The sequence below is a fragment of the Ips typographus genome, linkage group LG16 (genome assembly GCF_016097725.1).
Source record: "Ips typographus isolate SLU linkage group LG16, UJ_Ityp_2.0, whole genome shotgun sequence".
Lineage (NCBI taxonomy): Eukaryota > Metazoa > Arthropoda > Insecta > Coleoptera > Curculionidae > Ips > Ips typographus.
The window spans coordinates 9282994-9307158 of NC_138437.1; the positions used below are offsets into that span (position 1 = coordinate 9282994).

The window sequence follows — 24165 nt, forward strand, 5'->3', positions numbered from 1 at the left end:
CTGAAACAGCCCAAAAAAAGCACAATTTATGTCTTGTTTAGATCTTTGGGTGACTTTACCCAATTTTGAAGGGTTGTCCTTTGTGTTCCAAGCCTATAACACTTATTTGTCTTAGAGTCAATAATAAATAAACATTCACCTTTAAAGCAACCTTGGAACCATTATGATAGTACTTACCGTTTTACTTTTTTTCGCGAAGGTGTGGTATGTCGTAGGTTACCGTTTAAATCCGTTTAGAAGCGAATACTTATCATTGGCTATTTTCTTTGGTCGCTTTTTATACTTTTTGGTTCCGGTTTCTTAAAAGGGATCTTTTTTGAAAGAAGTTAAATATTCTGTGCGGTTTGGAAATGTTATCGTTAAGGAACCGATAGTATTTTGGGTTTTCCCAGTTTAAAAGAAAAATATCAAAAGTACATAAGGATGACTCAAGCTTTACAGTGAGCCATTCAACCCGTTAAATAAACGGAACGTAGGCTTTAAAGATTGGTAGATTTCCTGAAAAGTCGATAACAAATTCTTAATTTACTTAGCACTGCGTTTATACTTCCACAAAATATAGTGTTTAATGACGTCAATAGTTATTTCGTGGGTAGTCGTTTTAACCATATCTGAGATGACTAAGGTCAATATACTGAATGCTACAAAATCTGGTATTTGCCGTTTAATTAAAAACGTTTAATAGAGGGGCATCCTTCAGGTCTAAGTTATTTAGTAAGCCGGAAAAAATGGATCAATCAAAAATTCTATTAAGCCGATGCAGGTTTTTCAATGTTGAGGTCATCAACAATGAGCCGGAAAAAAACAAGTAATATTTAGGCACGTACCACGAAGAAAAAAGGAATTTCGGGGAGTCACTGATCTTGCTAGTTTATTATATAAAAGGTGAGAATGAGTTTCAAATTATATATACATATTGAGTGCTGCAAATAAATTTGTTGCGAGCAAAAACCTATAAAATGAATCTCCCACGTCCCCAAAAGACAAAAACCGTACCTTGCGCCAAGTTATTTGGTACAAGATTTACAGCCGAAACCCATATACATATATTGAATGGCGGCAGTACCGTTCATACTATTATAATTCCTTATAAAAACACTTTGAGAATAAATAATCAGCGTGGGCATGGTTAAGTTCGCGTTACCTACCGGTTACATAAGAGGATGAGTACAAGTGGACATATATGTGTTTGTAATGCAGTAAGGTAGTACCTCAATGTCAGAGGTTGTGACTAATACACCAAGTTGGTCAATGATTGTCGAGAAACATTATTTAATCATGGTAATTAACGGAAATGCAATTGAAGATGAGACTGTTGCGTTGTTAGAGATTTTTTCCGGCTTATAATCGAAAAGATGCAACTGAAAGAAATTCAATACCACCGTGTCGGTACTACTGAGAGCTACCTTGCTCTGACGCTTATAAGTACAGAAAAAAATTAAATGGAACTCATCTGGCGTTGCCTTGCCTTCGGCTAGACTTTCACTTTAATAAGGTGTTGTGAGGCGTCTTCAATTTGACGCAGGAGTGGTTTGTAATCGTAATAATCTTAATATTTCTCATCTTTGGATTTCAGGATTCCTCCTCTGGACCTGCCTCTTCCAGATACAGCATCTGAAATGGTGTCCAGACGTAGGATTTTGTCTAGATCTCGCGATGACCTGAATTTGGATTCAACTTTTCAACCTCCTGAAGAGGAAGAAGATGTTTGGTATCAAAAAGAGAAACTTTATAAGGTATTTTATTTTATATTAAATAATAGCCCACGCCAAACAATACTGTACAACACAAGCATAAATTTTAATAGACGTAAAGCTGCCAAAGGGCGGATACGACTGCTTTGCATTTGTATGGGTTATGTAATATTGTGTGGTTAATGGTCGTGCTAAGCTTCCAGCAACTTAAGTGTGTGAAGATAATAATCAATAGTACCACCTGATTGAAAATGAATTGCCGTTCTCAGTTGCATTGGCCTCGATTATGGGCTTTTACGTAAAAAATTGGCAAGTGATGACAAAGGTCATAGAAAGCTGAATTACCATTAACAATGATAGTATTCTTAGCGTGTTTGATGCCCGGTAGATTATGTTAATTGTTATTAAGTCATCTAATGACGCCCGCTTACAGACAGTTCAATGGATGATTAGTTTCAAAATCGAAACTGATCACAGATAGAAATCAAAAGTTCACTGATACCTAAGTTTGAAGCAGACAAGTCTAACTAAAAACCCGAAAACAATCGATAGGAACCAGATCAACCTGTCGAGCGTGCAATCAACAATTTTTTGCCTAAAGAAAGCAATGCCATCATTAACTTTCACTAAATCGGCTTTAATGATCCACTCGTTCAACGTTTGCGCCACTTCGGCTAATATTAACACCTTATTTACAAACGTCTTATCAGCTTGTTAGCTACCGCAGTAAAAAATTCAATCCTCTTAACTTTTACGACCTATAAAATCGCTTCGGGTATCTTCTATTCAATTTTCATTCCAAATTATCGCTTTATAAAGACAGTTTACAATCTTTACAGAAAAATATGGATTGTAAAACCTGTTTCGGTTTACAGGGTGATAAAGGGAAAGCTGAACGGAGAGATCTTTATATGTACTTATCTGTTTTAGGAATTATTATATAATTGATGGTCATCATCCAATTGCAGACATTTATGTTGTTACTGAAAAATGCTTTCCTAATATCTTTTGAAAAATATACAAATTTATAATAAATTGTTTCATCCTACAGTCATTTTGTGATTACTGATTTGATAGCAGCCATGAAAGAAGTGACCTGTTATTCTAAATAGCAAATACCAACACTATGAAAACAATGACATTGTCTATAATATTTACGCTATGGTAATAGTTTTGGTCGAAAAACTGGGATTTTAGAACGGCAGGTCGTGATACTGTAAACTGGATTTGAAATGGTTATTTTAATGTGTAATTGCAGACTACAAGAAACTTGTTCGATTCAGGTAAATTTGGTACTGTGTGATTATATGATATTTAACTGGAAAAAAATGCAGGGTTTAATAACCTCGAATGGATGATGTTCATGTGCTCATCTGTGTAATAAAAACGCGGTGAATGAAATCAATATCTGCGTTTAGTAAAGCTTTCCTTCATCGAAAATAGGCTTACCAAGAGAAAAAAATTGTGAGAAGCCACGTTTAAATGCAGTTTTCAACGCTATGGACGGTTAATCTAAAATCGAGAAACCGAAGAGAATTTTTAATCGTCTAATAATCCATTGTCCTTTAATTTGTTTATTCACCTAGACCGCGACATTTGATTCTTTCAACGCTTTATTTAAAGTAAAACAGGATGTTATTTTTTTTTTCTTGTTGTCGTTTTTTTATCAAAAAATGCCGCGAAGGTCGTCAAGGCGTATACAAATGCTTTGGACAAAACTGTCTGGTAAAGACCTTGATATCGAGAGTTATTTTCGCAAAATATGCCGCTTTTGTGAGCCGAAAACGAGGTGTTTCACAGTGAGATCATTGTTTTTTCTTTTCGCAGCTAGTCATCCAATCCAAAATCGTTAGACCACATGCGTTATGGACCTCCCTGTAGTGTGGTGTACGAGTTGTAACTAAGTTGTTAAACAGCGTTAAATAGGCGGCAATAAATATCTCTTCAATTCTCGCACAGCGTGTTTCAGGTGTTTTCAAACGATTTTTGCCACGAAAGTATCCTCTTTCAAATAATATTGCATATATCTTAGCTAAAGAGAATAAATCTCCCATACAATAAAACATACTTTGGCGGCCTTCTATGCCAAACAAGAAATAAATAGTTTGATATTAGGTTACCCAGAGGCTGGAATGAACTGCCTGAGAATTCACTCTTTTTGTAGTTTAGGTGAGTTATGGATTTTTCTTGGGGGTCATCTTTTGTGGACGTCACTTCTGTATTTGAAACTTGCCAGAAATATCAATCATCCCATTACCTTAGTTGCGTTTTTTTATTTTAATTTGTGTGGTAATTAGGCGGTGTTTTATAGTGGGCAAACTAAATGGTATAATCGTTTACGACTTGAAGAAGGATTTTCTTCGGAAGGCTAGTTTTATGTGTGTATTTTTCGTAAATTCTAATCTGCCATAAATTTCCCATCCTGAGACATTTATTTGCGCATTACCATATCGTAAATAGCTTTTTTATAGGGTGAACACAGAGACAATTGTAGCTAACGCCTGCACGCCTTCTATTACTAGCCATAAACTCTTCAGTCCAAACAGTTCCTGTTTCAATTGTTACGAATTCTAATATTCTTATTTAGAAATGTTGGGAAGTTGACAACGCAACTGTACAAAGTGGGTACCTTTACATGTTAAAAATTGATTTTGTTATCAACATAGTCAGCAAAAGTTGTCCTCCTTCGTCAACCAACCTTAATACAAGTAATTTAGGTAAATATTTTTTAATAGAGAAAAATTTCTAACTATCACGAGACGCAACCATGTGTCTATTGTATATTAACAAAGAGAAATTCGAGTTGGTTGCAGACCGCAACTTAGTATTGCAAGCACATTGTCACTAGTTGACCGGAACTGCTATATCATTGAATCAGGCAGGAAATCCGAAGACTTCACTATTGAATACTCCTCATTTCAAACAATAGGCTTTCTTAGATGCGTTGCCGATCTTTTCCTATGCTACTTAAAAACTAACAATGAGTGCTGAAAATATTAACGCGTAACAATGAAATAATGAGAGAGAAAATTGACAGTGCTAACGATGTTAAGGACGATATTTAAGTTCGAATGTTTTCGGTTTGGTAAACCGTTAGTTAAACAGTAGGTTATATAAATACTCTTCAAATTAGATATAGGAATGAATGTCCCGCCACGGAAAGTCGTGTGCTTATTAGAGCTCAAGGAAAAATCCATAATCATATCTATACTTCAGTACCATCCTTACTTTCTGCATTGTGTAACGAGTGTCGTGAAAGCCGCGACCATTATGTTGCCTCTTCGCTAATGTCTTCAATTTACAGAGTGATGCACAAATTTTACCACTAATGTTCACCTATTTAGTTGCAGTCTATTTACCTTGATTACACCAGTGGCGTATTTTGAATTTGCTACTAAACTAAATGTTTTTAATTCAAACTGGTTGGTTGTCTAGCTTTATTACCTAAAAATAGTATAGCAGTTGATACTAAAATTCATTTTTCTTTATTTGTGTTCTCACAGTCATAAAAATATTATTGGTATTACATACCAATGAAACTCTTATATGTGATGGAATCACACACATCGAATTAGTTGGACCACCGTGTATGCGGTGGAATGAATTAACAAGTGTTTAAACAGTTCTATTTGCAAAAAGGTTGGTGGCAAAATGGCTGGGTTGGTGTGGTACAATTAGATTAGTATCAGTAGCACGAGTGATTCCGTGGTAAAACAGAAGAGCGAGTTCAAGAGGTTAGTTTTCTGTTGCGCATTCGGCGAACTGCTCTGTGATCGTGATAACAGAGTGAGCGCAAGTAAAAATGACACCGCCGACACTGCTGCATGTAATCTGTGATATTTATGTGCCTATGATACTGCTACACCACGTATTTTAGCAGTAATTAATCTGCGTGCTCTTCAAGATGTTACCCCTTTGACTTTTTTTTTAACGTGTTTTCTTCTGTGAATATTCATGAGAGTAGAAAAATCGTGGTTGCTGAGCCTATTCTCATTTGTTACAGTGAATTGTAATTCAAAGGCCGTTTTTCTGCAGAAATGTATTTTTAATCGTGACACACGGCGGGTCAGCGTTCTCAGTTGGTTCAAGTCAATTTTTTTTATGATAAACCATTTTCTGCAAAGCCACTAGCTCTGAATACCAAACAATCAAAACGGTATATCGCGGGCCATATTAATATTTATGCCAAGCGTTTTGTTGGATGAAGTTTTCAAGCGCAAGGACATTCCTCTGCTTCGCCACAACTTTGAAGATAAGACTAGGTTTTTCTTCTTTTGAAGCGAGCTTCAGATAAAGTAAGCCACGCCGGCGTCTAGTGGATAGTTCGCGATATCAATCCTAAACAAGCGAATAACTTAAAACAAAAATAGGATTACTGCCTATAAAAGCGACAGAATACTTGTAAGCTTCTCATGCTTGGGCAGATATTTTTGGTAAGACTGGTTTTATCAAAACACCCACCTTTTGAAAACAGCCAGTTTACTTGGAATTTTAATGTTACGTCACTTTTCTGAAAATATTACCCATATTACCTTTTAAAATATCATTTTTATTACCACCTTTATTAAGTCGTTTTAATGACGCAGGGTACATTCAACTTAACAAACTAAAAATTTCCTTTTGTATTGTCTTTTTTTTTTCAAGAAAATAAAGAAAATTTATTTATTTAATTTATAGAAAAGGTACATTTTTGTAGGGATGTCAAGTGTTTACCATTATAGTTAGTTTTAGTAGGATTGTATGTAGTTATTAAGAAAATTAACAGTATTACTTGATGAACTTCAAAGGAGGTGAAAAAGGTGGTACGTTGGTTGTTGATTGTCAAGAGAGCTGGAAAGTCAGTTTTCTAAAAAATTCGAGCAAAAATCAGACTATTGAAGATCAGGGGATCTCTTACTGAGTGTAATACCGAGTGCTACCAGCAATTGTACCGTCTAGTCCACGTTATGACATGGAGCAGATTGTGATAGAGGACCTATTCCAGAAGTGGTTAAATCGATAACCGAGAAGGCCTCCCGGCTGTTACCGAGATACAGCCTTTGCAGTTAAAAATCCACCTCAACGGAAAAGAAGCAGATTGGTCAACTGACAGTTTATTTTGGACAATTTGGACTCTTTGACGAAGAGTATTAGTTGTAAGTAGTTTGTAATTTTTTGTGTTAAAGATATTTGTAGTTTCAATGATATATTTAGAAGCAGGATTTTTAGGTAGAAAGTAAGTTAGATAGGTTTAGTTATTTACCTTAAAAATAACTTGGCATCCCTATAATAGAATTTTTATTCAAGCTTATTTATTTAAATTTTCTTTATTTACTAGAATATTAGAATGAATGGTCAGGGTGAATCTGATGCCAGTTATGACGATAATATCATGCAACTAGGAGGTGAGGGAGATTTGAGTAAATCTCATCTTCAAGATGATAATAATCATGACAGTATTTTTGTTTTATTAGGAAACTGTATCTCACTTAAGTGAACATGAGAAAATCTTTTATTAACCCTGCTAGCATCAAAATACCATAAAAAGCTACAAGCGAACTATACAGTTACGATTCAAGAACTATTATGTCCTAGTCGCAGAACCTGATTCTATAAAATACAGAACGTTGTTAAAGCCTGTTGTAAAAAGTAAGGCAGTAGTGCCATTGGAACACATAAAGGATTTGTAACTTTATACAGTGTAACACCGATGTTTTCAAGAAAAACTAAAACCCCCAGTGCAGTGAATGCAAGTCTTTTAATAGACAAGGTCACTTTTTCATACCTCTTCTAGAAGAATTTTTTTTGTCGGGAATTATGTGCTGCACCTAAGTGTAGTAAAACCGTTTCTAATGCCTACTTTATTCAATATATAACTGTAACGCATACTTCTGTTAGGTGACAATAACAACAACGTTATTTTTGCATTGCAACGTTTTAAGACTGAAAATTGAGATTGAGTTAGAAATTATAAGAGTGTTGTAACTGATCTTTCTTTAAGAGTTTGAATTTCATTCCTAGAAACGGGTTCTTGAAATTTATTAATACGGCTTATTTTATGCAAAAAGAACCTTGTTTCTTGCTTTGTTCTTTTTTTTTTGTTTTGTTTTTTTCCCTTTAGTATGAAGGTCAACGTAATGATAACAATTCAAATGCAGTTAGTTAATGATGAATTAACAATCGTACAAGGTACAAAACGATAGACAATACAAAACGCTATTGTAATGGAATGGTGACATTCTATACAAATCGTGTGGTAAGTAGCACTAAAATCGTTTTGTATTGGATAAATCGGTACCCGGTAGACCGACAACAGCAAATGTAGTCTATAGTACGTGAAAGTTGTTCAGCCGTCGAGTTGTTCGAGGTCTTTTTGGATCAAAAATGTCAAGAGCACCAACCTAGCGAGTTTACATGATTTTTGTAATTATTGATTCATAATTTTACACTCGTAAATTTCATCAGTTATTGTTATGCCCATCAATTTTTAACCTTGACTTTCAAATTTCGTATGAAATCAATTTTTCTGTGTGGCATAGCGCTCGTAACAGAAATTAATCAAAAATTAACTAGTATTATGAACCTTGAAACTAAAAATCTCATGGAACAAATTATCAGAATATTTTAGGTAATTTCTACGACCTTCAAACCAGTTTTATTAATTGTCCTTAAATTATATTTTAATTATTCATTAATAGGTTATTAGTATTTCTTTTAAACGCTACTAATTTGTTGTTATCAGAATTGTTTTATATTTTTATGTAAATATATGAAACGATCATGGGTATTTTTGGAAAAAGTATTAAGGTTTTACACTGAGAAGGGCCAAAATGAGTTGTTACCAACACTGTTCTGTTTCAATAACAAAATATCTGGATATTTTATACTAAAACAACATTTAATTCAACCATAATCAGTAATATGATCATATTAAGCTTCAACCTGCAAGTATGTAGTAAAGGAAACAACAATGTTGATCCGCTCGACAAAGCTGATTGAATTAAGGATTATTCAATAGAGTATTTATCGTGTTTTACTTACATTTTTTGATAATTTTGGATGCATTTGAAAGATCCGTAAGGATCGAAAAAAGATCACTATTCAAGCAGAAAGAGATGACAACATATTCGTAATTGTTATCTATCAGCAGTGTCACAAATGTTACAGGAATATAGGTTTACCTATAAAAAAATATAAATCTGTATTGCATTAACGAAAACAAAACTCAAAAAGTTTGCTAATTTGAATTTGAGATTAATAGTACAAATAAAAAATGACAACCGTCCGTCAAATTAATGTGTCAATGTCAGGTTAATCCTGTTTACATCGGACATCACCGTTTCAATCGGATAGAACATTTCAATCCTGTTATTATTTAGAATTGACTAGTCAATCCGAATCGTTAATCCGCGTCGTTTATATCGAGGATATATTACATGATCGAATAAGCGGATTCAATTTGCTCGATATAAACGTAGTCATTGTAAAAATTAGTAAAACGTTATACTATTAAAGGCTACTACCATAAAACCCCGTGGCAGTAGTAAATCAAATTACTGCCTATATTAAAGTATGTAATTCGAAACACCGTCTACGTATAAGGTTTCTGTATTATAACTAATCTGAAACTTTCACGATGTCGACACAAAAATATTGTTATAGAATTTTAAATAGTATAGGTAGCTACCGCTGGCGATTTCGTCGTCGAATTAGAATAATGAAGAACAATACTGTTGGTAAAGTTTTTTTTTATTTCCAAACTACTCGTTAATAAAGCAGAAAGAAAAGAGAAACTCGAACGCAGAAAACGCCCTGACCACAGAGAGTAATAAAACCTAGAGAAAAGAATTAAACAACTAATTGTAGGTAGTGTAAAACATATTTATGTGATAAAAAGACGTTCTCTTTGGTAGCCATTAGACCACAAAATTCTTGCTTTTTTTTCTCTGTAAATGGTTTCGTGTAATTACTTTTATTCTTAGTGTTGTTAGATTTAAAGTAGTTTTATAATAAAATGTATAGAACCTGAAAACCCACTTCTTCTGGGTTGTTGGGTCTAAACTGGTATAAACGAAGATCTATTGCTACTAGTACGGTCGTACATAGCAAGGCCGTTTCTCTAACGGCGTTGTGGGTACTGTTGGTACTGTATCGTTATACTTAGCGCTTGATGTGCTAAAAACCGCCTTTCGTTTAGATCTGAAAATTAACTATTACTTTTAACAGTACTCGGTGTAAAATTTAAGATAAAAGATGATTCACGTTCGTATAATTTTAGCCATGATTATTTTGACTGTCGTTCTACGTTTAGTTGAGCATGCTAATCATATTTTCATCGCTCGAACCTTGACATTCTGATGTTAGTGGTACCCGCACGCTCTGTGCAGATGAGATACCGGTGGAATTGGAAGTATTTTTAGTACCACTTAGGTGTTGGATGAGACAAGGTAATTCAATCCCTGCTTGGATTGAGACGTTTTTTTCTTTCATGGGACCGTAAGATTTTTAAGAGCCAAATCCTTACCGCTAATGGTACCTTTATATTTATCGGGTTAACGATTATATCGGACCAACATTCACTTATTTCCTTGGCTGCTAATTAATTCGAACAAATAATATCTGCGGGCGTTGGTACATTAAGCCAGCCTTCTACATACGGCCAATTAACCTAGTATTCAAGCTAGTTGCAAAATATCAAAATTTAACCATATAAGCACATTCACATTAGTAATTGCTGCCTCAAAACAAATAAATGGCGTTATCTAGATTGCGCCCAAAAACTGGTCTAAATACTTCTTGTTTGTTACCGCAAATGACACAACGCAAGTAATGCAACCCGAGACTAAAACTAGGAGATTGGTAAGATAAAAAATTGTACACAAATCGTGCAGTTTTTGTGGGTGGTACCTCTAATAACACACTTCGGGCTATAGAAAGGCGGTTGCAGAACAACTATATCGCTTGAATAAGTTCAAGTTGTATAATTTTATGTCAACTCAACCAATGACATAATCATTGTGATCTTTACGTTCTCCGACACAATTTTATAGTACATATTACAGTATCCATGAAAAATGTTCTTGCTTGATCATCATCGGTGTAAATTTCATAAATACGTTTGGATTAAAACCTACAGAATCATGGCTAATCGAACAAAAAGTGGCAAACCCAAGTTTAGTTGCGAATCAATTACACTGAGGAAATAGTAATGTCAGCTAAGGACAAGCCTAAAAATGTTTAGCATTCTAGAACTTTTGTTACGATGTGTATATGTTCGATTATGTCAGGAAAATCCCATCATTTAGACATAACTTAATAGTGTAACTTAATTTTTATTAAGTTCTCCTGCATAAAATAAAGAATAACTTCTCTTGTTATTAAAATTGACATAAATTTGGAGCATTTTTGGTATTATTGCCCAAGCGAAACAAAAAACTACAGTGTCCCAATTCAGGCAATGCAAACCGTACATATATTACAACAATTGCCAAATTGCGCTGCTAAAGCGTGGTAAATTTCAGTGCACTTTAATAATACGAAATTCTCATACATTTTTTTGTCCTAGGTATTTCTCTTTGTTACACTGTTAAATATCGAGGACAGCTTTAATAAGTAGGTATCCACGGCGAGTAGCAAAAATTAGAAATTTTCATTTGGTAGTCAACACACTACATTCAACCGTATTATATAAGAGTAAATGTACTGTGATTTTGTTATGGAGTTATTACGGTGCTATAAGGAAGTTTGTTTTTGCACGAGTTTCAATCAATTTGACAAGGTTCTTGTCACTAAGGAAAATAAACACCTTTTTATACTTAAGCTGTAAAAGCGTGCAGCATACCTTGTATAGTAAACGAAATCACGTCATAAAGCACTATGGAGCTCAAGATGAAAATTACAGATTACAGAGCTTAATGATTGATACGTTCTAAACGCTCATCTAAGCCTCGAGATGTTAAATAAAAACTTTTACTTTCGTGGGCTCCATTAGCGGCTTTGCCTAATCACAAATTCCTTCCAGATAATTATAGTGTTCACAAATTTCTAGCTGCATATAATTGTCTATTATACCAATCCATCATATTTTTAACGTATTTTGGTGACACTGTATCGTTTATGGAAGACAAAGAATTGGGCGTACACTATTCAATGCAAGAATGTGACACGGCAATTTCCAATTAATAATTTATGTTACTGAGATTGAAGAACAAATATTTAACCTTGATTGAAATACATTTATGATAACAAGGCAAACCTTTTCTACTAGGATGTTGTTTGTTTCAGGATCACATACAGGAAGTTTTAGACAAATGGACGCAAATAGATGATGAAATTTGGGCCAAAGTTATAGTTCTGGAAAGAAACAGGAGAGTAGCCAAAGCATATGCCCGTGCACCAGTATTAACTGTCAACGGATCGGATGATGGTTTTGACGGTTTCAGGTAAGACGATAGAACTAAAAACCTGAAGATTTCAATTTCATGGAAAGCGAAACTGCGTTCGTTAATTTGTTTTTAAAAACCGAAAGTAAGCGCTACGTCTGTTTTTATGGGCGTGCCTAATGACTGTGTTTATCGAGGCATTAATTTATTTAAGAAAAGTGAAGACTTGATGAGAATTAAAGGTCAAGTTTGTATGTTGAGAGCCTCATTAAATAAAATATCAAGCAACATGTTGCCTTTAAAACCCAGTTCTTTCAGTAAATGCATGCCTTGAAACTAACCGCAATAATAACACTAGATAAAATTATTGAAGATATGTTTATCACCCTGACCTTTTCTTGGATCGACACGTCCATAAATGAATTTTTAAACAGCCGCAGGATTGTGCAACACAATTTTTACCCAAAAAATAAAATCAAAGTCGAGTGGCCGTACGCAATTTATTGGTGACACTGAAGAAGGTTTATGGTTCTCTGATGCAAAGATATGGAACAGAAGAAGTGAGATTTTTGTACAATGTGTAAGCATAAGGCCGTTTATTGCGAAAGGTACCATCATCAACAAGAGAGTTGAGAAAGTAAAACTTATAATATTTAATGGTCGTTTCTACACTCGTTTCGAAGAAGCTGTCAATATGTTTGAATGTTATACACAAGTAAATTAACTTTGGTCTTTTACTACCTAGTTTTTAAAACTAAATAATTAAAATAAACTGGGAAAAATAAAAGTAAACAAGAGTTTGTACGTTAATTGCACGTTGATATCTCCAGACCATCAACGCTTAACTAAAAAGACTGTGATTTAAAACCCTATAAAAAGTTTAATTTATCAATTTTAAAGTTGAATAATGTACATTTATGGTACATGTTTCTCACAAATAATAGTGCTAATAGGGTAATTATACGTTATGTAATAAATAGCAAAATTAATTTGACAAGGGATTCTAGATAGCAAAGATGTAAGGCGTAAATAGGGATAATGGGATTCATTTTATTATGTCTTGGCTTGAATGAAAATACTTTTATAACGATCAAAAAAGACTAGCTTCTGGAAACAACTAGAAAACAGACAGCTTATTGAGCGTTAACCAATGTTCAAATCAACTTAATATGTAAGTTAATCGGTATTTATAACGGTTTCAAGAAGGCTTTTTATATTACTTATCATCATCTAGTTTGTAAAAGGTTCTAATATGGTACAAGGCTTTTGTAATATAAGAAGGAGCTTGCAGATGCATCTTTCAAAGTACTTTAGTAGAACCTATTCAAATTGCGCCATAAAAAGGCACTTTCTTCAATTTCTATTATCGTCAAGTCGTTGGAACGATCCTTCCTATAATTAAAGTTGCACCACCTACTGTTTCCAACGCGAAGGTTGGTTGTCTTTTCTTATTTGAAACCTTAATCCAACACCAGTTGTAAAATTATATTTTATTTTTGATTGTTGCAATAAGTAGGAAAGTTTTTACGACAAAACACGAAACTCAACATTAAGTTATTTGAACCATATCAACGTCATATTGCCTTAATGGACCTTAATTATATCCGGCCAGGGAGAGAAAAAATCTGTCGAATAGTGCATGAGTCGGGCTGTTCCCCTTTTATGACGATGCAAAAGTTGAAGAGACGGTCAACAGCAGCAAATTGGAGGGGAATGGTCACAAAGCTGGTTCTCATTGAAATTTATTGACCGTTTTCGTTTGTTTTTCAAGGACCTATCAAGAATTTTTTCGGCTTTTGCGATACCGCATTCCGTGAAACCCGATTCAATTAGGTTGGCAATACGTCAAGGCAAAAATCAGAGCAACAGTCGGAAATTCGTAGGCATAGTAACAATACAAACGGAGAGTAAAAGTAATACAATCCATGCTCCATGTTTGATATAGATGGTTCCCTTTCGATTTCCAATTTAGATACATCAAACATGCTGCGATGGTTAATGGTTTTTTTGTCACCCCCTCTAGCCAAAAATGCATGATTCTCTGTTGAGTAGTATTCCAGTAAAGCAAGCTACTGAACCATGCATTATTTATAATCTCGCAGCAACAATTTCAAGCATATTGCATAAGGCCGTAAAATCGTTTTTTTAGTTTCTCAGGTAAATGCGCCTGCTTTGAACAACGACTGTGCTGTACACACACTTACTTTATTAGATTCGGCGCATGCGATAGACGAAATATTATTAGAAAGGAGCAGTTCAATAATGGCTAATACGATAAACAAAATGATTACCAGTATCTTTAAATCTCAACACTCAAATAATTGTTTTGTATTCCTTCAACGGTGGTGCAACCGTTCAGACCTCCTGTAGTGGCACTTTATTGTTATTAAATTACTTTAATTTAATTAGATTAGAATAATTCGTTCTGTATGAGGGTTTATTCAACTAATGCTGGTGTGAATTGAGTTTTTGTTGTCTCCAAGTAGGGTATATTTAATTAAATTGTAATAATGTTCACTTATAAGGTTGGAAGAGTTTCTAAATTTAGTTAATCCAGACAGAAAATCAGTAGGAGACAAAACAGAATTCGCTATATTTAGCCATTGAGATTCGAGTCTGGCCAAGATAAAAATCCACGCAAAGTACGGCGACTCAAGAATTACTTAGTCGATCGACAAAGGCTTATCTAAAAGAGTTAGTGGCAAAAGTCACTAATAAAACAGAATAATTTGATCGGGTAAAATCTAGGCGACCTTGGAGACATTGCTTTCGTTAGTAGTCGGTTGCGCCCAATCACGATCGAGATCAGATTTCGAAAAACAATGTATTATAAATTTGACTACGAAGCAGTATGCAATGGACTACCTAATCAGCTAGCTGATTACGGCATAGTTATTCAATAAAGACAGTTATAGCCTGCTTGGTTTTTTGTTCCCCAAGAGTAAACACGGCTATAGGGTGTGCGAGACTTATTGCCTTCAGTGCGGATTTTCACTATTATTATTCGGTTCGTTAACCAATCGGGCATACATGTGTATAGGAACTTTCGTTTGGTACCAAAAGGAATTCTGGCTGAAATTACTGGGGTATTATGACTGATAGTCTTCATGGCCACAAGTTTCACCCGTGCAGTTTCGATAAAAATAGCTAGACAGCATAAAAGTTGATATGCTCTAATTAACACAGAAAACATTATTTGAATTCATATACAGGGTGTCTTAGTTTTTATGATCGAGACTATTGTGGGTTACCAGTCAAATTGTAACCAATATGAAGTGTTCTAAAATTTACTTACGAGGGAGAACTTTCACTTTTACGATGAAAACAAAAACGAAATTTCCATACGACCGGTTCTGCGACTAAAATTTATCGAATCATTAACAAACGACCTATAATGGGAGTCCTACTTTAATATTATCTCGATGCAAAATCAATTTCCGTCCATAACAGCGAAACGTAATCAAACAACAAATATCTAATAATAATAAGCAGCTGCGTAAGTTCCAATACCGGTCGTTTATTCTTTATTGGTAAGTTTTACTTAAAAAGCAACCTATGATGCAATTATAGCAGCTCGTAAACAACTATGCACCTACTTTTACTGATAAGTTGCAAGAAAATCTTGCAGTGTACCTGTTGACATTACCAGTTAAACTGGGGCAATAGAATAGGTGAAACCAGCCAGCCAAGTTTGCAATTTTTATAAACGGTTTTTACTCGATCTTGATTGAAAAATAATTCGGTTCGTGAACTGGTAGTCTCGTTAAATTCATTTACCAAGTTTGGGATACGGGCATTCATGGTGGCCCCAGCAATTTGAAACAATAAACCGATAGTGTAATACTAATGCGGTTAACTTCCTTTTAAAGAGACGAAGAGAACAAAACAAAAAAACAAACAAAAAGATGAGGCGGTCATATAGACGTATTATTTGCTTTAATAAGGTCTTATACAATTATAATATGTCAGCCCTCGTTACGTTTGGTTGTAGTTTTATTTTCCTTTCGACAATACCTACGCAGCGGTCTTTGCCTACCATATAAAGAATTGCATGATCCATTTTAATTTAGCATATTACTTGAGCAAAAAGTAGATAAATAATTTGTCTTCTTAAAATGAGAACAAACTAAACGTATTGGTACCGCCGTTGCGACTGGAGCTGAAAGTAAAAGTATAACTCACTGATCGCTGATAGGTTGACCATTGATTTCCAAAGCGGCTTGTGCATACAATGATAATCTAAGAGATCAAAACAGTGATTGTCGTGCATGTACTAAATGCCGAATCATCAGGTTAGTTCGTTTTTTTTTACCAAAAAGTTATATTCCCTCTGAGCGAGTCAGTGTGTGTATTGATTATCTCTCACCAAACTGGTTACGTTGCATTGCTCAAAATATAAGAAAGTTACTTGCAAAACGCCCTATTAACTAATGAGCCGAAATAACATTTCAAGGTTGTTTAATTTGGCACCCACAAATGCAATAAATAAAATTATTATTACTAATTCTATTTCTCAAGGTATTCTTGTACATTACAAGCTTCGTTAAATTTTTCTTCACTTTGCGAAATCTTACCACTAGTTTCTTCCTTATTATTATTGATTTGACAGCTCACACCAACTCATAACTTTTTCATGTTATTTCCATGTCCGCAAACTTCGTATGGTTAACCAAATGTCAGAATGAAAAATATCTTTCTAAATAAGGTCAGAAATTAACTTTACTTGAACAGAGCTTTGAGTATATTGTATTTGTATAATATGATATCATAAGAACTGACATCCTTTTCATGTACTCTTATTTAAATTTTCTTTATTCTCGGACAAGTTGTAGATCAAAACATTCAAAAGCTTAAAAGTGATATCGGCAACATCTAAAATAGTTAAAAGATTGTTCTGTGGGTTAAAACTAATAGGCTGCAGTAATATAAATCCCCTCGAAAACAGGGCTTATTCTAAAAAAGGGTTATCATCACCCAATACCAAAGTTGTATGCTAAACGAGTCGACTTTATACGTATGTATGTGGATCTAGTAAACCCACAGGCCAGTTTGAAAAGCCCAATAAAATATCATGGCTTGATAGATACGGATCTGAAAAAATAGGTATCTTTAAAACGCCTCATAAATTGTCTAGCCAACTTCAATTGTTGCCCTTGATTTGTATAGTCTGCACTGAAATTTAAAGTAGCGATGCAACTTTGTATACTGGACGTTCGGGTTTATCGATAAGTGCTATTTGTATATTGTAGGTTGGTATTCTTTTATCCGTTAGAAATCGTCGATTTGTAAGCTGGTAGTAAAATTATCCGATATCTAAAAAGAACGAACAGACCGAAAATATCAGTTAGTGAAGCAATAACTATTCAACTAACGGACTTTTCTTAAGCTAATAATTGTTAGACTTTCATTTTTCCATTGTTGTTTGCAATTAATCGAGATGTACACCCCATAAACAGTGATGCTTTGAACTTCATTGTTTCTCAATTACAAGGAATTGTAGAGTTAGGATCTGTTTAGGTTAGGTTGTGGGCGTGAACCAGCTTTAGTTTAATACTATACAGGGTATATCTATCTACATACTGGGTACAGATTTCTAAAAAGCAGCATTTAATGGTTACAAAACAAAGGTAATATAAAGAAATATTCACTTATTTTGCATCCTTAATAAGCCTGAGCTGAGCCAGGACATAATTTCCAAGAGTTTGAACAATTACACATAATAACCGGACGGTTTGGCTGCTTTCAAAAAGCCAATAAGCAAGAAAACCTGTCAGGTGACGTTATTTAGGTTATAGCGGATTCGTTGCTTATGGCTTAAAACGCCATGGCAATTACACAAGGTCGTCTGCTTTGCACTTGAACCGATAACAACTCTTTTTTTTTAAATAACGCGTGGTAGTTACTTAACTACTGATATATCACCAATTCAAATAGCTTAATTGGATAAAAAGACCTTTTAGACGAGACAAGTTGGAAGTCTGTAACATCGAGTCTGAATCCCTTTAAAAGGGAGTCAGCTCACCTGTTTACATCGTCAACAACGAAGTACATAAACACTTATATGGGCAAGAGAAAATAATTAAAAAATGCTTTTAAGAGATAACAAACTTTGCTAACTGTTTTAGATGGTATCAAACTTTCGTCCAAACTGAAGTAATGAATTATTTGTTACACAATTTACGATGGGAATAACAACCAACAGTCGAGTAAAGATTATTAAATTAATAACATTGCATCTTAGTTTAACGGCTTAAGAACCATCAATATAAATAATAATCCGAAAAAGGCAAAGTGTATGACGCAATAGACATCATCTTTAAATGTTAAAGAGCAAAATTCCTTACCAACATTTTCTTGATTCGATCGATGCGACCGTAAGGTTGCTAATTAGTTTTTTTCGCAATGTGTGTATGTTTTCAATTATAGGATTAGGCACATCTTCACAACTACCGCAGCCTCTGAGTCTTGGCCTACTTTTAACCAAATTGAAGTTTATATCAAATGTCATAGGTAATATTTTTGTTGCAGAATTGGCTTATGCGGATTTGATAACCCAATGCGAGACCAAAAAACCGAAGAATTCAAAAGGCACATAGGACATGTAAGTACCACCTATATAACATTATATGAAGGCTACTAGGCCAAATCGTACTAACCTTAAAAATGAAGAACAAAACGTTGCGTGCGAGCTGACAATGAGCTGGCTATGTACCTCGTTAATTTAAAGCTCCGTTTAATTATATTTATTAGTACTTTTGTTTATAAGTACCGAGACTGCGACGCTAACCAGTGGGCAGTAGCCATTCAAGGTTGGTAGTACGACCCAGCAATTATCACGATATAGGGTACACCCATAGGGAAATCTAGATCTATACATGACAAAGTATAAACACACACACACACACTGTTATGTTATATTAAACCCGTTACAAACGAAACGTTAGGACATAAACGCGGCTTCTCTCAGAAGTATGTAAATTTTATCTCCTCAGACATATAAACCCGACTCAACCTAACGGATATGAATCTGGTCATCTTGGAGGCTAAAGTTCAAATGTTACAACTACAAGCCTACAAAGCTTTTAAAGTACCTTCATACAGTCGCTAATAATATCATAATCTCTGTGTGATACAACAAAACCGACAGTAAAGTTCAAAACTTTATTAGCTACATATGTGGTACAATCTGTTAATAGGAGCTTCTCCTTTTGACTCAATTACTATAAAGTACATACATATTTTTTTAATACTTTTCAATATGTACTAAAGAAAAACATGTACAAACTCAATCATGGTATATCTAAAAAACTTATAACACTGTGTTTTTTCTTCAACAGGGGGTTAAAATAAAAATGGACGACGCTGGAAATATTCTAATAAAACGAATTTCAAAATGTAACGTTTACATCAAAAACACGGGACAGGATGACGAGAACGCGATAGGAAATGAAATATTGAAACTGCCTAACAACGCCTTGGATCCTGAAAAGCCTATGAAACTGTTCGATATGAAAAAATTCCAATCAAACGTGAACAGAGAACTGCGAAGGGCGTATCCAGACCGGCGAAGGCTGGAATGTCAGTGTCTTAGTGCTATAGCTTTTGTGAAAAACGAATCCGAACTTTTGGAATGCCCTATATGGGTGCTCATTATAAACGTTGTGGCTATGGATATGCTGAAATCAAAGTTGCCGCCTGGTGAGTATATGGTGCCGAGTACCTAGTTGTAGAAAAAAAGGGTTTAAATCTCGAAGGCGATGATAATAGTTGCCACTGTCAAGGCGAAAGCAATGCATATGGTAGCAAAAGGGTAAAAAATGATGTGTTGCTTTAAACGGCAAGACGTTCTTTTCTTGAAAATGATTTGCGATGAAAATGAATTGGTTACGAGGCATCGGCTGGCCTCCGAACCATTGTGCTTCTACAATACAGGTTTACCTTTTAGGCGGTATTTATTTTAATAAACTACACACGGAGTCAAATTTTTCTTCATCCTCAATTAGTGATTTATTACCTAAGTATACTAGGGTTTTCCGTTCTTCATCGTTTGAAAAATAGTTTGGCCTTAAAAGGAACAACAAAAGTGTAATTTTTCTTCTTATGTATTGCTAAGTGTAAGTTAAGCGTTCAGAATTCAGATCAAACGTAGATAAAGTAAAGCAAAAACCTTCATTGAGATTTATTAGCGACCTTTTGAGCGACTAAAAAAACTTCACTTAGTAGCATCGACACTTTAATTAATATAATCTGTATTATAAAGCAACAAGCTGCTGATGTGCAGCAATTAATAAATAAAAAATTAGAGGCGGAGTACCAGCGGGTACAACAGCGATTTGATCTATTCGAGATAACCTTTTGTCCTACTTACACCTGGTCTGTTTAACGCATTTACGAAAATTGTACGTTTGAAGATCCGAGGCATTGTTCCACGATATAATTTTAGGCGAAAACAATATGTACGTTCCCTAGGTGACGAAATCACAAGCAACTAGTGGTACTGGTTCTTACTTTGATCCGCACACCTTGGCCTACCATTATGAAATTATTTTGGCAACATTACATCACCGACTCTTAACCTCATTATTCTTAAATATAACTTGTATAAATCAACAGTGCATCGTGCAATGGACATTAAAAATCGCCCCCGCATTCCTATACCAGACGAGGACCCTTACAGCATTGCTGGGAATGGAAGCGGTTCCTCTGGAAGCTCTGGATTTGCTGGTGGTAGCGTTGCGGCCACTAGAGAGCAACTCCTCATCCAAAGCCAACAACATGCGCAACGCAGGGGAGATAAACCACCCAAGTTACCACCTAGAGATATGTATCACGATATTCCTAAGGTAACTGCAATCATAGCTAAAATCTCTTTCTTTATAATGTTATTGAGTAGGTTAATTTAAATCAATATGTAACCGGCTTATGCAATAACCACGGTTGAATAGCATATTGCTCGAGTAATCTTAAAGATTCATTACATAATTGGAGTGTACAATACTCTCATCAGAGTATGGCGGTGATCTAGATACACATAGACATGACGGTATTGTTTTTTCTTTTAGGTAACTTTCTCAAGTCAAAAAATCAATATTTCACTATAAAAATAAATCACGAGCCGCTATACAGCAATTCCGGGTTGTGTAACTGATATTTTTTGTCCCATGTCATGTCTAGTACCGCAACGTTTACCTTGATATGGTTTCAGCACAATATAGATCCAATTTCAAGGATTCTATTTGATAATTCTATTTCACTTTAATTTTTTTGTCCCGCCCAGGCATTTTATCTGGTTTCAAAGTGACTTTTTCAACTCCTTATTATTAGATGTTTAACATATTAAAGATGGTTCTTAGTGTTGAGCGGTCGTTAATAAACAGTTGTTAAGAGCCTAGGTCTTTTAACAGCACCCAATTATAATGCCTTTTGACAGTTGATTACCACAGGTGAAAATAGTTTTATCGATGTGGAGAGTAATTTTTTTAAACTAATTGGCCGAATTCTCTATCTCGTAATCAATCGAATAATGGGTGATTTCACTTTTCGTTCCTACTTGTGTACATTTATGTTTTTTTTTTAATTCATAGTCAGAAAATTACTATTTTATATGAGCGTAATTTCCCTAGATAACAACCTTAGTTGCATTTATTTTATATTTTAAATTTTTGCTGATTTTCCTGACTTCATGGTGGACCTAGATGCTTTGATATATTAACAAGTTGATCTTTTTGTTTTACTGAACCTCAATTATTTATGTAAACTGAGACATTTTAGTTGAACAATATACATAAAAAAGTTTAAGGAAATGTCGACAATTTAACCTTAATATGTAACACATTAGTAGCGTAATTAATATAAAGAACACCAATTAAGCATTCTCATTAAAAGATCAAAGCATTTTTTAGCCTCAGGTTTAAAAGAGGCGTACTCAATAAACGTGCTGAAGTAATAAAGAACCCGATCGCTAAACGTGCCATAATGTATAAGATAAGAGTGCAGTTTTAAGGATAACATCATCACAGATCATTTTCATATTTGTGAAGCAAGGTCGTTTGGCAAATGATTTTGGCGCTCACTGGCGCTCACCTTTGTGTTTATTAGATTACTTTCGCTCCCAGCATAAAGTATGCGGAACCAAAATTGGGAGTGTGAGGAGTCCCACGTCTCACGTTGATGACCTTTCTTTAATTGATTGCTTTGGACGGTTTTTTGGTTACCTTCTTATATACATACAGGCGTGAAAATAATTTATCAATGAGAACCATTTCGATGATTTTGAAAATACTGACAAAGAATGTCGATAAAGTATCGTCCATTGTTTTTGCGTGGTACAAAGTGTAAAAATAAAATCGGAATTCAACGAAGTATGAATCGGTCGGTACTGATAAGTTGTACCAATAAAGAACCACCTATCCAAAGGTGCAAACAATTCCTAGACAGCACAAAAAAGCCAATACAAGCTGTGGTAAAGTAAAGGACTGGCGAATAAACAGTACATATCACTTATTGTGGTTGTATACAAAGCTAAATTATTTTGTAGATGTTCCACGATACGGGTCTTGTTGGTTACTTGGTTTCGCCTTGTTTTGCCGATGAAACATTACTTTAACACCCAGCTAGGTTTTTATCTACAGGGTGAGGCCGAAGTTTTACGGCTCACATATCAAGTTACACATTAACTCGATAACTTTATTACCCACCAATTTGTTTCAATCACTAACAAATTAATTATGTGGAACTATATATAATTAACATTGTTTTTTTACAGCCTGACTATGATGACCAAGAAGAACATCAGAACGTTATTAAGGCCTTCCCCAACTCGAGAAACAACAAAGAAAAATCAAAAGATAGCAAAAAATATGGTAGGATTCTCGAACAGTTTGGATTTAAAATATTAATGCAAATTTTTTATTTTGCAGATGATCCCTACTACTGTGGGCTCAGAGCGAGAGTGCCGAATTTCGTGGCGAAATCCAAGACTAACAAAGAATCTATTCCGTCCAAAAGATACTCGATTTCTCAACAACAACAGCATCAACAAATTTTAATGCATCAACACATGAATATGAACCACCATCCGATCCATCAACAACCAATGTGGCATGCCAGGAGCTACGAAAGTGGAATAGGTACGCACCCACAATATTTGCGTTGTAAAAGGACTTAATTGAGATGTTTGGTGCAGATTCTGATGCTGTTGAGTCACCTTACAATCAAATATACGGAAGACTGCCAATTCCTACAAGAAACTACATTCCTGCTCAACCTAGGACTATGTACGTTGGAGAATGGGACTAATTGGCAGTTTCCACTTTTAATTAATTAATGCATTAATGTACTAACTATAGTACAACAAACTTAATAAATTAGAGTAACGGCATAGAATAAATATATACCTATTAAGGACACCATTTAGTGTATGAACGTTTTATTAAACAATCTAATAAGAGTTGTAAATATTATTGTAAACTTGTAGGTAATAATAAGTGAGAAACGCAATATTACATTTAAGAATTCTAACATTACTTTTAAGTTATAGAATACTCAACAAACCACTACTTTTATATTTCCAATATGGTGCGTTTATCATATAATTTTTGTATGTTATAATAACATATATGTAATGTTTCGTTTGATTATGTGATTTACACAATGATCTGACTTATGAGACACACTTAATTAGGTTTATCATATTTATCTACTATTCAAGTATTTTTTCTGTAAAGTTTGTATATTCGTTTCGTACTTTTTTAATTTATATGCAAATAAATGGTGATGGCAATTATTTTATCGCTTTTATTATTTGATGAGATGAAATACACTTTGATGAGAAGAGAACTGGCTATTGGGTGGCCTGACTTCCCAAACATTTTTTTCTCATAGACCACTTTATAAAATTTGCGGGTTTCGGTGCACCCCCTGAAGCTACATTTATACCATATTCCCAAGACTCAACAAAAAATTTGAAGATTAGATTTAACTATGGAATAAAAAATAGTAAATTAGGTTGACAAAAATTTTGAACACATTTTTTTCTGACTCTCCGGTAAAGGTAAAACTGTGTTCCGCAGTAGCTAATGTTAATTTATAATTCTAAGCAGCTAAAAATG

The 24165-nt window shown here is 34.5% G+C and overlaps 1 protein-coding gene across 3 annotated transcripts in view; it reads left to right on the plus strand.

The window, feature by feature from the left end:
• exp (expansion) overlaps positions 1 to 23840 on the plus strand; it is a 36434-nt gene extending 12594 nt beyond the window's left edge. For all 3 annotated transcript variants that reach the window (XM_081994485.1, XM_081994487.1, XM_081994486.1), the window contains exons 2-9: positions 1577 to 1736; positions 11958 to 12115; positions 18584 to 18656; positions 19393 to 19753; positions 20669 to 20898; positions 22821 to 22917; positions 22975 to 23184; positions 23241 to 23840. In XM_081994485.1, the coding sequence (XP_081850611.1) occupies positions 1577 to 1736; positions 11958 to 12115; positions 18584 to 18656; positions 19393 to 19753; positions 20669 to 20898; positions 22821 to 22917; positions 22975 to 23184; positions 23241 to 23353 (1402 nt within the window). In that variant the 3' untranslated portion in view covers positions 23354 to 23840. The remainder of the gene's footprint in view (positions 1 to 1576; positions 1737 to 11957; positions 12116 to 18583; positions 18657 to 19392; positions 19754 to 20668; positions 20899 to 22820; positions 22918 to 22974; positions 23185 to 23240) is intronic.
• Positions 23841 to 24165: the final 325 nt, after the last annotated feature.